At 38.6% G+C, this 15,564-nt stretch overlaps 1 protein-coding gene across 2 annotated transcripts in view; it reads left to right on the top strand.

Moving 5' to 3' along the window:
• LIX1 (limb and CNS expressed 1) overlaps nucleotides 1-14,858 on the top strand; it is an 86,170-nt gene extending 71,312 nt beyond the window's left edge. For both annotated transcript variants that reach the window (XM_072139952.1, XM_072139941.1), the window contains 2 exons: nucleotides 863-940; nucleotides 10,336-14,858. In XM_072139952.1, coding sequence (XP_071996053.1) covers nucleotides 863-940; nucleotides 10,336-10,620 — 363 coding nt within the window. In that variant the 3' untranslated portion in view covers nucleotides 10,621-14,858. The remainder of the gene's footprint in view (nucleotides 1-862; nucleotides 941-10,335) is intronic.
• Nucleotides 14,859-15,564: the final 706 nt, after the last annotated feature.

Genomic DNA, 15,564 nt, shown 5'->3' with positions numbered 1-15,564 from the left:
TGGTCAGTTTTAGCTTTTTGACTGCATGTAACATGCTGCCTGAAGATCACCTTGTTACTACAAGAGAAAGGTTTCCTTGAATCAATATTTGATGTAACTTTTATTGCAGTTAATAATACTTCATTTGCAATGTATCCCATTAAAGGACATCTACTGCCCGATTACCTGATGGTAGATTCTTACTACTCACCTCCCTGTCCAATCCCCATCTGCTGTAATATGCTTTTAGTATGTTTTAGATGGGTCACATTTATTAGAAAAATTGCTTTTTAAAATATGCAAATGAGTCTGAGGTGCTCTTCAGAGCACCTCCTGGCTCCGCCGCTAAGTAATCTAATAATGCTCCCTGGCCTGACTATCCCTGCCTACACAGTGTTTAGAGATCGGGTGACGTCACCGGCTCCCCCTCGCACTATGCGTGATCGTAGCATTCCCTGCACTGGCCGTTGGGGTCCGTGAGAGGGAACGCTGTGATCTTGCGTAGCACGGGAATTGCAGAAGGAGAGCCAGGGACGTCACAAGCTCTCTGAACACTGTGTAGGCGTACCAGTCGGGCCAGGGGGTGGAGCCGAGAGGTGCTCAGACTCATTTGCATGTTTTAGAAAACTTTTTTCTACTAAATGTGGGCATTTTAAAACTTACTAAAAGAGGATTACAGCAGATGGGGATGAGACAGAGCGGTGAGTAGTAAGAATCTACTATCAGGTAATCTGATATTAGATTTCCTTTAAATAGATACTTTATGGGTTATAAAGTGTAGGAATAATGTTGTTGAATATGTTAAATGAATAATATGCATGTCGTGTAGTCATGTAGTATAGCGGACCTGACTAAATTTCTGGTATTTCTCTCCGTATTACAGGAACTCATGATAGTCTTTCAGCTCCTGCACTGGAACGGAAGTCTTAAAGCCTTGCGAGACACAAAGTGCTCCCGTCAGGTAAGCAATATCTAACACATTACCCAGTCCATGCGTTTAACCCATAAACACCTACCCAGCATGCATTTGCATTTTATTCTGGAATCCCACAGCTTTACTAAGAAACAGCTGTGAATTTTGAATTCAGTCATATCTGATGCCAATTCTTGCTCTAAATGATGCTGCCAATAGCAAGTAAACTGGAGAACGAGTGATTAAATACAGATCTTGGGAAACTAAAGTAAGTATGATGTGGGGATTATAACCACTTGTATATGTTAATAAATGATATGAGTCATATCGCACTAAATGAGAAGCACTGGCTGTAACCAAGCAGATGCCGTATTGGCACTGACATGCAAGGAGATATCTTCCCATGTTTGAAGCCAATGGGATTTCCAATATGCTAAAAAATTATCTTGTATAAGTAAAAAAAAAAGGTCTTTCTGAGTGTCAAAACCAACTACCCCAACTTTGACTCCCTTTGCATCCCCAGTTCCGATTTGCAGCGTTTGGGCCGTGCGATCCAAGCAGCTCACATTGGGAGTGTGATGCAAGTTCATCCCATCACACTCGGAAGTGTAGAAGCGGCCTTAATCTGTGTCAGTTCACTGATTTTGGAGCAGTTCAAATGGTTTCTCTCTCCCCCATTGTTTATGGTTAATCTTTGGCATTTGATTCTACACACAGTATATGAATTAGTTTCATTATTGTCAAGCGGGTGGTGCTAGTCTATCTTCTCCAGTCCAGGACTGCTTACCTGACATACAGTAGAGCGTAATTGGCATATATCAAAAGTTAGCCACTCAATACTCAAGAGTGGATGGTGATGGATAGAGCTAAAATTCCAACTGCAATGGAGTGGCACCAAGTAATAAATACAAAGAGTCTGTCGGCAACAGAATTGATGATTGGTCCTTGATACTAAAGATTCTTGCTATTATACTACAAAAAGCCTTATTGTTGATGAATTCCTTTCTTTGCTTTGACTAATGGATTAATCATTTTGCAAATGTGACCATCATATTTGCCAAAATTATTAGCAAAATTAGACAAAATAATTAGACCTGATATTTATGCTCCATTATGTCATCTATCAAGGACATAACTACTGAGATGGACTAAAGAGAACCACAAGGAACATGCCCATCTGATTACTCAGGTTTATGAACAGAATGTCAGACCTACAATAATTGATTATTATATATCCAGAACCAGATTACAGTTTCTAGGTCTACATTAAGGCTTGTTTTAAACCAAGGAAATTTGACAGAACCCAGAAATGTGATAAAACTAGGACTTTCCGAAAACACATTTCTTAAAAACAGATTTACAAATGGCACAAGTAGGAACAAAAATACTGAAGCATATACAGCTGAAATGCTGACTGAATACTAATGCTTCCCAACTTTTGCATTGGAGAAAGAGGGACAAAAAGCATGAAACGTCCCCTATCCCATCCCCTAGTACTCCCACACAGTGTAACACCCAGTGTAATGGCCCCTACAATGCTCCCCCTCATTGTGCCACTCCTCTCTTATTGTGTGCACCCCCTTTCATTGTGCTCCCTTTCTGCACCCCCTCTCATTGTGGACCCTTTCTTTTCTGCTTTTCTCCTGCACTTTAAAATGCATCTACCCTGTATAATGCCCCTTCCACTCATCCTCCCTTTTTACCCCCCAACCTGATCACCTTCACATTGCAGGAATTTCTCTTTTGCCAACGTCTCCCTCAACTCCCCCATTTCCCCTCCCTCATTCCTGAGGGAGGGGGGAATGAAGGAGCCGAGGGAGACATTGGAGAAGAGAAAAAACACCACAAATGACTTGGTGAGCCTCCTGGGCTGGCACCAGCTACTTTTTTTTTTAAAAAAAATAGATTTAATAAAGATATAAGCTATGGAAACAGTGAAACAACTTCTGTGGGCACACAGGTTTAATGGTGAAAACCTGATGACAGGTTCCCCCAAAAGCTTTATCTGGAAAGAGGAAGAGTGGAACCAGCTATGGTGCCAGCTGCAGAGAACAGAGAGAAATTTTTGTTGTACAGAAACCTGTATTAACGCACACTGTGTGATTCTTGTAGAGTTACGTTGATATTTCCAGTTGTCCATGACTTGGTCGACTTTTATATTTTCTGTTGTTGCTTTATTTTTATACAGAAAAATAAAAGTCTTATGGGAACAGTATAGGAAGTCAGTTCTCAAAGCAGATGGTAAAGTTAGGAACACAAATCATAGTGAAGAAATAGTTGCTGGCACTCGCTGTAAATAAACCTAAACATTTGGCCCAGTTTTTACTGATGCAGATAATGGAAAAAAGTATTCACCACCGCATCACACGGAGTCTGCACCTTAGGACCCTTTATGGCAACAAAATATATTTAATGCATCCTGTGAAAATGTCAAAACAGCAAGATGTGTCAGCAGCGTACAGCACATCATTGTGTCTCATATTCCTCCTTAGGGACGGGAAGATGAGCGTTTAAACACTTAAAGTGACCCTCCAATGTAAAGTAAAAATGCCAAGCTAATGTATATACCTGGTTCTACCTGTTGTGATTGACTGTATCCCAATTTATTTTATATATGTCCCTGTGTATATGATATGTATCCCTCATACTACAATGACATTGCTCTGCCCCCTATATATTATATATACCGCTCACAACACATTTCACCACACTGTGCCCCCTCCCCAGCTTTTGTCATATCTACCCTTCACACCAGAACTGATCACACTGTGCTCCCAAATTTATCATTTATACAACTCACCCTACAACTGACCACACTGAAGCACATGTATCAAACTTTTGGCTTGGCTTTTCTTTTAGCTTTTGAGACTCTTCATGGTGCATGTGCTCATTCGCAGCATTTTTTGCGCCTAAGACAGTCTACCTTCATAGTACGACATTGTCTAGTTTTTTGCAGTGTTCCCTGAATTATCACCTGAATCCAGTTATGTAATTTTTTAAAAGTCGCCAAAAAGTTGGAAATTTTGGCGCAAACCTAAGGCTGCTCCTGACCAGGCATTCAAATAAGCTTACTGATTGCGACTTTTTCACTATAGACCAAACGCCGTATGTATCAATAAGAAAAAACTGTATCAATAAGAAAAAAGCCAGACTTATGATACATGTGGCCCACTGGGCCCACACACCCGTATATATATATATATATATATATATATATATATATATATATATATATATATAATATATGTGTGTACTATATATGTCCCTCACATCACAACTGCCCACACTGTGCCCCCAGCATTTATCTTATATATCCCGCATACACCAAAACTGATTACACCATTCCCTATACAGGTGGTCCCCTACTTAAGAACACCCGACTTACAGACAATGCCTAGTTACAAACGAACTTCTGGATGTTGGTAATTTACTATACTTAGCCTTAGACTACAATACACAGCTATAACAGTTATTAAATGTGTCTGCCATTTAATAACAATGGGCCAACTGACCACAATGTGCCCCCATATGTATCATATATAACCTTTATACCACAACAGACCACTCAGTGTTCCTTATATTTTCTATATACTCCTCACAACTTTTCCTTTCGAGCCTGATAACTGTGTCATGAGCACAGAGCATGGAGCTGGAAGACGTCACTCACCCAACATCAAGATAGTTTCTGGCCAACCCCTTTAAAGTTGAGTCAGCAGAGATTTCTCATCATTTCCAACTGTGTTTACCTTGTTATCATCTGTTTGATGGGAACAATGTGGGTGAAAGCAGATTTGAGGCGATAATAATAGGCTTAGTGCTGTAACCAAAGCTGGTTTGATGCATACGTAGAATGATTAGATTATCAGCTAAGGATTATGTTCATATTTAATTGGATTTATTTGGGCCCGAGAAGAAAGCGAGGGAAAATTGGAAAGTGATTAAACAACACATGGCAATGATTATATTTGTAAGGGATCTGCTTTGTAGTTTGAATATAATGAATTGAATTAGTTTTTACATGGAAGTTATTGAGACAGTAGAATGACAAAAACTGATCCTTCTCTTAACAATTACTTAAGCTGCTATATTAAAGTTACAATTTTCCTAGAACATAATGACATGATTTAGGGATTATAATTCTTAGAAATCGGAAATGATATACTGGCAATTACATATAGCAAATTAAACTATATCTTTTGGTTTTCTAGGAAAAGGAAGGGGTGTCTGATACAGGACTATCTCTGATCTGACGCACTAAGCCCTCTTTATAGGCCGGTTTTCTAGAACAGTTTAGGATCTAGCATTGCATCCACTTCACTTATTACTAAAGTACTGTATATAAGAACATTTAGGTTAATAGGAATAATCTTCTATACCATATAAAACCACTACTAAATGTAGTGGTGAATTAAAGCTACCATGGGCCCTAAGTTGTATAGCAATCGTTGGCCCTCCACCACTCTTGGGTTTTTAAGAAAAACCTTTTCCCATCTTTGAAAGCATATTTTCCAGAATCCCTCAGTGGAGCGTTGAGTGGATGGAAGTCTTCACACTACTGCAAGGCGGCCTTAATTAGCAATGTCTCCGAACAGACAAATCTGACTTTCGACCCATTGTTTCACCCCTCTGGCCCTAACCCTCTACCACCACACATTCATATAAACAGGCACTACTTAAAAAGCACCCCCACCTCAATAAAACCACCACAGTGGAAACTTGGATTACAAGCATAATTAACTGCGGGAACATGTAATCCAAATCACTTGTAAATCAATCAAAGACAAATGGTTCTATGATGACCAAATAGCTTTACAAGCTGAATGTTTTCTTGTAATTCAAATCGCTTGTATGTCAAAGCAAGTCAAGCCATAGGAAATCATTGCAAGGCAGATGATTCATTCTGCACCCCAAAAATGTTTATGTTCACTCATTTTATTAAAGTATTGTAAACTTTTAACACACATTATCAAAATAACACAAAAAATATTGCCAATTAGTTAGAAGAAGGCAACAAAAGACCGAATAGAGTCTCGCAGGACCATAGGGAGATGAGTACATCATAGTAGACATGAAACTATGTAACGTCCTGAGATCCTTTCGGAGGAGGAAGTACAACTTTTAAAGTAAAGAATGTAAAAAAATACTCCACAAGTATATCATAACTTTATCATTAATACCTCAAAGAAAGGGAGAAATCGGCCTGCCTAGTAAGTGAATCTATGATTGCGAGGTGGGAAACATCCAAACAAACATCCAACAATCACACTAAATATTAACACTATACACAAATGGGAAAAATAATAAAGAAAGCAAAGAGGGGGTGGTGGGGCAAGAAGAGGAAAGACAGGAAGGGGAATTATAAGACGCAATATAGCGGGAGGGTGGGAAGTGGAAACATATCTACGAGCATGGGGATTATAGGAGCATTAAGTACAGCTCCTCTCACTCCAGGGTTTCAACCAGAATCTAGCAGGTCCCTAAATTCTTTGGTTTTCCCAAACATGTTCCAGGGCTGTCAGACACACCCCAAAAATATTTAGTCACAGTAGATGATGGGGAGGGCTGACATAATGCTCCAATTATGAAATTTTGCTTGTAAATCAAGTTACACTTTTTGTAAAATGCAAGTTTGTCTGGAAAAACACTTGCAGACCGAGTTACCGTACTTGTAATCCAGGGTTCCACTGTACTGTCATTACACGTAGCGCTCCGGTTCTGTTTCGTGGCTGCTGTACACGGGGCGATCCTGCCATGTGTGCTGTACTAAACATTTCCATCATTTAGCTGGAAAATGTATTTAAATAAATGGATAAAAGTCTATAATATTCCTAAACGTAAACCTAAGCCTATGTCTATGTGTATTATCCTCATTATTTATATTTCCACTTCCCGTTATAATAATTTTCAGTCTCTCATTATTAATTCTGTCAAGTATCTTGACGTTCTATTCATTAAATGATCCAATGGATGAAATAAATCTATTTGTTTGGATGGAAAGCTTCATAAGACCTATGAGGTAACTGACAGCTTCTCTAACAGACTCCAATTATTCCTTCTATATTTTTGTATATTATTATGTTCTCCTGAGCCAATTTGTGTATTTGTTAATTACGCTTAATGCAGACTATTCATTTATCTGCTATTTCCATCATATAACGTGAATATCGCATTTCACTATCCTGAGTCACAATGGAGCGGCCTGAATGGACTGCATTGTCTTATTAGCGCTGGACTATTGTTTTGACATCTGCTCTCAGTGTCACAGTATTAATACCATGTTTTATATGTGTTGGCTCCATAACTTTGCAACCAATTTCAGAGCGTGAAGTAGCCAGACATACATTTTTCATTAATTAACAAATGCTCGGCTTGCCATTTCACTCTTACCCGGGATTTATAATGTAAACCCTTTGCAGAATATCCTGTGTTTCAGCCGCCGGATCAGAATTGTTCGGAATCAGTTTGAAAATGTGAAATAAATGCCATGTGTTATGTGGAAGAATGCCGTACACAAACCATGTGTCGGGGAAGGTCCGGCTCATTTTTCTTTTTCGTTAGATCTGTAACTAAAAATATATTCACTCTTCACGCTGTTTATTATTCAGACATGAGAGGCTGAATGATGAAATCAGATGTTACAGAAGTCATTTTATAACTAAGAGGATTGCATCCATAAAATGTATGTTAAAGGGATTGTTTTATCAGAGCCAACCCCTTTCAGATCCAGCTGCTTTGGTAATCTTGGGCCCAAACCTGAGACCTTTGAAAAAACACTTGCTGGAATAAGCCTGAGCCAACCAGTCATTTCTCATGCAATTATTTAGTATAAAGCCAATTTTACTCCATTCCTTGTGATTATTTCCCCCTTAACGCTGTCTCTGTGTCAGTTGGGTGTAAAGGTGCATGAAGGGGGCACTGGCGAGTGGTGGAGTGGGCAGGTGCAGGTTATTGGAGTAGAGCTGCATATGATAAACTTCCTCCAGCCAAGGGCGCCAACTTGGCACTAGTCATAAAGGGGGGGGGGGAGCCCAAATAAAGTAGTGAGAAAGTGGGAGAAAAATGTTTACAGACACTGTTTTGAATCATACCAGTGCCCACCGACGAAGATGCAGCAGCAGTGCAGTGTATAGGAGTAGAGGGGTGAACTCAGCCTGCCATGAGAGTCTATAACAGAGCAACAGTGCCATACAAAGCTGTAGTTTGCTGTGCTTGCTCCATGCTCTGTGAGTTCATCTCCTCCTGAAGCCGGACAGGTAGAGAGTGGGAGGGCTGTGCAATGAGTGGTAAGAGATAAGGCCAGAGCTGATTTGTGCCCTACCCATTAGAAGTACATTAAGTAAGGATATATATATGTGTGTGTGTGCGTATACATATACAGTATGTTCTATTCATATGTATGTACTATACATACATATGTATGTGTATGCCTGTATTATACATATATGTGTTGTGTAAAATAAAAGGGTTTGTCCATAATAGATTTCAAATTTTTATCTCCTAGTGATGTTTACACAATAAAGATCATTTTCAACCCATTACTTTATAATTTTACTCAGTTGTATTGCTGTTTTAGCTTCTATCACTCAGGGATGGTCAGTGTAAGATTCCAGAGTGTGGGACTCTCTAACCAGACACTTCAAGAGCCCTCTTCTATGAGCAGCTGTGTACTGACAATGTGCTAAGATTATCAGGGTTCAGTTTATCTACACTTTTATTTAGCTTCTGAAGATTGTACTAGTATCTGACACAGTAAAAGAGAGATGAGAGATGAATGGATCCAAGAGATGGATATAAAACACAATGGGGCACATTTACTAGGAACAGTGCATTGTGTACTATGTACAGTACTATGTGCAGAATCTGGGTGTAGTGCAGAAAGTGCCAGATTCAGGATTTTTTGAGCCCGTTCTTCATGAATCTGGTGCCCTTTGCACTGCTCCGACAGAGTTTCTATGAGACTTTTGCATGTTAAATCTGGTGCACGATCCAAGGGAGCACTGGAACGCCTCCCTTCAGTGCAGAAATTTGTGTTGCATGACGAATAGTGCAGTCACGACACAAAAGGGTCACGTGCGACACATATGTGACGCAGATTCTTCTTAAATACCGGTGCAAGCATTGTGCACTAGAAATAACATACAAAGTCTGACAGAAAACTGATGCATTGAGCTTAGTGCTCCCTCACCTAATAAATAAAATGCATATAAAGACCTTAATTGCCTATAGCTTGTAGAGTAAGTCTCTGCACGATGCTTCTTGCTGGTAGGAAGTGCCTGTGTCTGAGCTGGTCTTGTAATGCATGGGGGGGGGGGCAGGATGCAGAGAGTGCTACAATGTGCAGACAAGAGAAGCTATTCATGAGAAAAATCTGATCAAAGTCAGAAGATTTACAAGACAGAAGATTTACAGTCATATTACAAGGACAGCCAAAATTGTAAACACCAGGACTGATAGAGACAGGTTGGACTTATATCTGTGAAATGCTGTATTTTTGTTAATAACAGTAAAGTAGATGTTGTTATGTTGTTATCCTGAGTATATTTAAGAATCTTGTCTTCGTGGGAATACCCCTTTTACCTGCCTAGGGTGTCAAAATACCTTGTCTCAGGCCTGCTCCCATGTGTGCGGGATTTACAGGCCCCAACGTACAAAAGATCTCACCATGTCAGATCAATTCAACAATTGAACCAGCCCTTCAAGCTTGAGACAACCAGCACTGAAGTGGCTTACATAGATATCCACATCCTGTGAAAAGTCAACTAGAGGTGTTGTGAAAAGTCTTTAGTGAAAAGTCACAAAAAAAGTGTTTCTGTTCTACTGATTCCAGATAGGCGTAAGTAAAATTTTGCCTAAATATCTGACTTTTGGAAATATTTTACTTCATCAATCTGTCTACCAAATCTAGATTGACTTGAATAATCTAGCATTGGTAGGCGAAAATGAAAAGTGCAGTAGGTTGGCAAAAGTAAAATATTTTGCAGTGTTAAATTTCGCCTTGTATATCTTCAGGAGAAAATTAAAAAAAAAAAATATCCCCTATTCATCCCAAAGGTAGATCTGGTAACCGTTTTGTGCTACACCTAGTATTCAACATAATGATTTTCCACTTTAATCCACAGTGCTGTATAATCTTAAATGTGAAGCTGTCGTTCCATACAGATGCTGCCAATGAGGTCCTAACTTATGGACCACACTAGAACCTATTGTAATTTCGTGTAACTTTTTGAGCTTGTCTATAGAATATTTAAAAAGCTATTTCTCTCTATGACTTTCAGAGTGGTTCATTGAGACCTACCAAACAAAAGTTTGTGACATACAACTTTTTACATTCTGGCAGTTTTATTTATCATTTGGCATTTGCACTAAAAAGATCCAAATTGACATCAATATCAAATTATATAGTTTATTAGATTATTTAATATAGTTTTATTTTTACTTCACAGGAGGTTATTGCTTACTACTCCCAGTACTCCTTAGATGAGCGAATGAGGAGCCACATGGCCTTAGACTGGATAATGAAGGAGGAAGAGTCTCCTGGAATCATATCTCAGGAGCTTCAGCTTGCTCTCCGGGAACTGGAGGAGTCCAGAAAAGCCGGGAGAGAACTACGGTTCTACAAAGAGAAGAAGGAAATCTTGAGCTTAGCTCTGAGTCACATCTACAGCGACTGCATTACTTCACCTACACATGTTGATCATCTGAACTTTACTTTGAATGGTTATCACTAGCAGATCTCTGGCTTTTAAGTCTGATAATGGAATGAATGGAAACGTGGGCTATAAATTCTCAGTCATGAGACCACCCAAGGAAACTTTTATAGACATTGTTACTAAGAGGTGTGTATTTCATTGTTGCTTTGTACTATAGCAAAACTACACAATCTTGGTAGAAGCTTTCATTTGTGTATATCGGCTTTATAATTGTCCACTGTCTTATTAATATAATCTTAGGTTCTTACGTCCATCCGGATGCTTTGAAGCAACAGTTATGGTCCCAGGTCCTTCAAATGATTATTACATTACAGTTAATATATAGTTTGTATTGTCACATTGGAAATTATGTCCTTTGTGCAGACATCATGGTTTAGAGCAGAAAAGGTGATTGATGTTGTTGGGAAATCATTTAGTATAACATGTAAATTAATTCCTTGGTAATTCTGGGTTATAGATCAATTGATCAAGACTGACTCTTCCAGATACTACTCTTGGACGCTCAATCTGCCACTTCCCTGACGTTCCCTGCCTCAGTTTAGCTGGATCACCCATAAAGAGCAGTGATGTGAATTCATATTTCACAGTACTTAATGCTGTCTACGTGCTGCAGCAAGGCCAGTATTTACTTACTTAGGCTTCCTGTGGTCTATGTGTCATCTTCATATGAGATCGGCTAACGCACTGATGACAGTAGAAGAGACTGCCAAAAATAGGACCTGCTCCAAAATGTGCATCTTGGGCAGTGAGCTCCTACAGAGGGCCATGGAAAGCACAGCTGTGTGTATGAACCCATAGAAATAGATATGGGCGCGTGCTAGCCATTCAAATAACGCATAGAACACGTCCAAAAATGTGCACGTAGCCATTATGTTAGGAACTAAAGATTAAGCAACCTGCATTTTTTATTGTTTAAGAGATTCTAATCTGAATTGCATTTACAATGAAGAAAAACCTTTATATGCCAACCTTAATAACACACTTGGTAATTGCTTTATTGTCCTAGCCTTCAGAAAAGTTTACAGATTAGTGTATATGCTGTATACAACTCCTATAGAACTGAATGGGAGCTGAATAAATATGCCCAGACTGGGCATCTCAAGCAGGTTACTTTTTAGAAGTGATGTATAATCTTACTGTAGCTCCGCTGTTCCCCTACATAATATTGGGATACTTAAACACTTCTAATTCTTCAAATAGTCAGCCCACACCTTAAAAGGAAAAGCTATATAACACTCTATAAATTGACCATATATATAATAATTTTACCCCTGAATATTCATTAGCATGCTTGTCAATTTCTCCATTACTATGCCCATTCGTCTTAAGTTGACCCTATAGACCAGTGGTGGCGAACCTATGGCACGGGTGCCAGAGGTGGCACACAGAGCCCTTTCTTTAGACACCCAGGCCTTCACCCCAACACAGAGTTTGCCAGATCAAACTCAAGGCTTTTTCCTGTGATCCAATACAGTCCAGGATGTACCATGCTCAGCGCTATTTTAAAGCGACATTCTTGGCTGCCAGGACTACAGGAGGAGCGAAAAGGTGCGGATAGAGATGGATTGTCATTGGAGTTCCTGCTCCTCTGATTCTCACTCTTCAGGGACCCTGGAGGGAAGCTAGAATCCAAATTTTCCATCATCTTTCTATTGTATTGGTGAATTCAGGTGGCCAATACGATTACAACCAGTGATACAGTAGGGATCAATAAGTTACTGCTTAAATTGTCATGTTGGCACTTTGCAACTTACAAGTGGGTTTTGGTTGTAGCTTGGGAACTCTGTCTCCAACAGTTTGCCATCACTGCTATAGAGAATAAAAAATTCAGAAACAACAATACAGTCATAGAATTTCTATAAAGGAATGGAACATTTAGCTTTTAAACCTCATGTAAGAGGTTCACAATGTAACACCAAATAGAAAAAGGTCACAGCACCCCATAAATCCAAGGGAGTGACCTTCTCAAGGTTGATAAAAATCAATAGGGCTGAAATATTGTTAGGTCTGGTAAATCAAAACCTTTTTTATTTTTGAATTTATGGAGTGTTTAGTTTTCTTTATCATCTACTCTATGCCCATTAAAGTGTATGCCTGCAGTGTAAATGACTAGTAAAGTCTGGGCTTACTTTTAACTAATTTCAACTGGGTGACTCCTCTTTCCCTCAACAGATGATATCAGAAAAACAAAGATTCAGTACTCTGAAATTGAAAAGTCTAATCCTATGTGTAGGGCAGAAATGTATCCTATACAGGACACAGGGATTGTATGCAAGACAAGTGTTAATGTGTATTTGGGAGTTGAATGTGTACACCCCCTTTATTGTAATTATCCAGGACTCAAAGGATACTTGATATAAAGTAATAACATACTAGGTAGAAACCTATTGGTTGAGATTGATTATACCTTCTCTGCCAGTTTTTTACTTTCTATGTCCTGTGCCGCCACATTTATTATAGTTGCCATAGTAAAACTGGTAAGGTCTATGGCAACTAGCCTGAAACTACTAAGAGGTCGGAGGTCGGATACAAGCACCGGAGCACTGTTGGAGGAAATTTTTAAACGCCAGTCTTAACGAATTCCCCACATCGTGTCTTTCCTATTGTACTAAGAATAATTAGTTAATATATACTTTATTAGAATTTTCTCCTTGTTTTGGTAATATTTTATTGGGTGATATGAGGGTTCAGGAATTGAAGAAAAACTCTTGCTTTCCCTTCATTTTCCATCACTCTGATAACTACATATTATTCCTCCCATGTCTGTCCATCAAAGGGGTTAAGAAAGAAAATTCTTAAAATGTAATACCCTAGTGATGTTTATACAATAAATATCATTTTTAACCCCTTACTTTACTCTCTAAGCAGACACATTATGATCCATCCAGTGCTGACAATGTGCTTAGATTATAAGGGTACAGGTTTATATACACTTTCATTTTGCTTCTGAACATTCACTAGTATCTGACACATAAACAGAGAAATGAGACTGATCAGAGATAAGAAATTATGAGATCCATGAGATGCATATTACATATTTCTTTACTATCATAGGGATAATAACATACACGGCTCTGCTATATCTCACCTATAACACATACTGTCAGAACTGCTGTGCTTTCCCTCTCCCCTGGATAAAGCTCTTATGTGTCTGCAGCTTTACTCTCCTTAAGTGCGGACAGGAGGGGTCTCTATGTGTGTGTGTGTGAGCTCGTCCTGGAACACAAGGGCTATAGGGAGAGGAAAGTTCATCTCAGCGTCAGACAGAAAAACATGACCCCATAATCATAAGATCCAGGGTCTGGTCTAGGCAACCAAAATTGTGCACAGCGGGACTGATAGAGACAGGTTGGAATTATATCTGTGAAATGTTGTATCTTTGTTAAAAACATTGAATTAGAGAATGTGTTTTTATCCTGAGTACATTTAAGAACCTTGTCTTCATGGTAATACCCCTATAAGTTCATCTGATCTCTGTAGTTTATTTCTTTTTAGTGTCTTGCACTTTCTGGATCTTTAGAAAAGTGAACACACACTTTGCACTTAGTATTTTGCACTTTTTCCTACTATGTTACTTGCTAAACCTTTGTAGTTTTTGTATGCAAACCTTTATTAAAATAATTTATTAGAGGACTTTAGCGTGTGCCAACTTTTTGTAAACTTTCAGTGACACATTTAGTATAACCTCATGTTCTGTTATTTTTGTATGCAAATAATAATTATTGTGCTCAGTAACTCACTTTCTACACACTGACATGTGCAGGTTAGAATAGGTATTACACTATGGTTAAAATCATTACTGTCTTACTGCATAACAAATAAATCCGATTTTTTTCACACTTAACCCATAGCATTGTAGTAAATAAGGTTAGTAAAAGATGTGAATCAATCCAGTCTGTAATGTTTCATTAGCAGTAGGCCCATCTGAAACTTTATATTACATTACTGTGCATGTATACTGCATAAGTTTTTTTAAATGACACTTATTGGATGGGCGTGTTACTATTCTTTTATAGTTTTGTTAGTGATCACATATAATACAATTCTGCAACAAAATCTTGTGATCACTTTGCATATTTAAAAAGTTGTGGAACATTTACACTATACAAATACATATGTCCAATAGTTTTGGTTACCTGTAAATGCTGTTAGAATTATTTTGTGTATCTTTTAATACAAGATGTAATTTTTGTTACTTTGTTCGAAATGGCAATTTTGGTTGATTGAATAAAGATGTACAGTCATATTTTATAAGATTCCAATTTTATTGTGTGTCACTTATTTACCATTGATATCCTCTACACAGGGAGGCACTGACCTATGATGTATTAGGAGAATATCGGCAGGTAAAGAATATACCATCTCTACCTGCTGGGGGGACAGTGTGATCATCATTAGCTATGATAGGAGTCTGTGCTCCCCTGTGTGGTACCATTCTTACAACTGTATCATCAGAAATTGAGAGAGACCTATAGTCAGATGGAGAAATCTTTATAATCCTGAACAAAATTACAGTTTTATGATGTTGGTAATCTGTGCTCACATTCTTTACCATTGTAATTATCTAGTGTAATTCAAAGCAAATATTCTTTATTACAATTACGGTTTGAGAACCTTTATGACTTTGCCACATACACATCTTAAAACAATGAACCTGTACCGATCTATGCTAATCAGCATCCAAAAGATTGTCCAGAAATAAATACACTTTGATAAATCCTCAATGTAAGAAGGAGTACATCAGGATGAGGACAGGCCAATGGTATAACCAATTTTTATCCTTATGTATTTAAAGAGCCATTTGTCACGATTTAATGTTAAACATACCGTAATGGTGGAGATGCTTCATTTGCCGGCAATCTTGCTGGCGTATGATAGCAGCCATGGCTCCCCGTGTCCAGCCAGATACATCAAGAGGTTTAGGCCCATCAGTCTGACCTGGAGTACGTTTTCTTGAAAAGA

The sequence above is a fragment of the Engystomops pustulosus genome, chromosome 1, assembly GCF_040894005.1.
Source record: "Engystomops pustulosus chromosome 1, aEngPut4.maternal, whole genome shotgun sequence".
In the NCBI taxonomy this organism is placed as follows: domain Eukaryota; kingdom Metazoa; phylum Chordata; class Amphibia; order Anura; family Leptodactylidae; genus Engystomops; species Engystomops pustulosus.
This window is presented reverse-complemented; position numbering and strand designations above follow the sequence as displayed.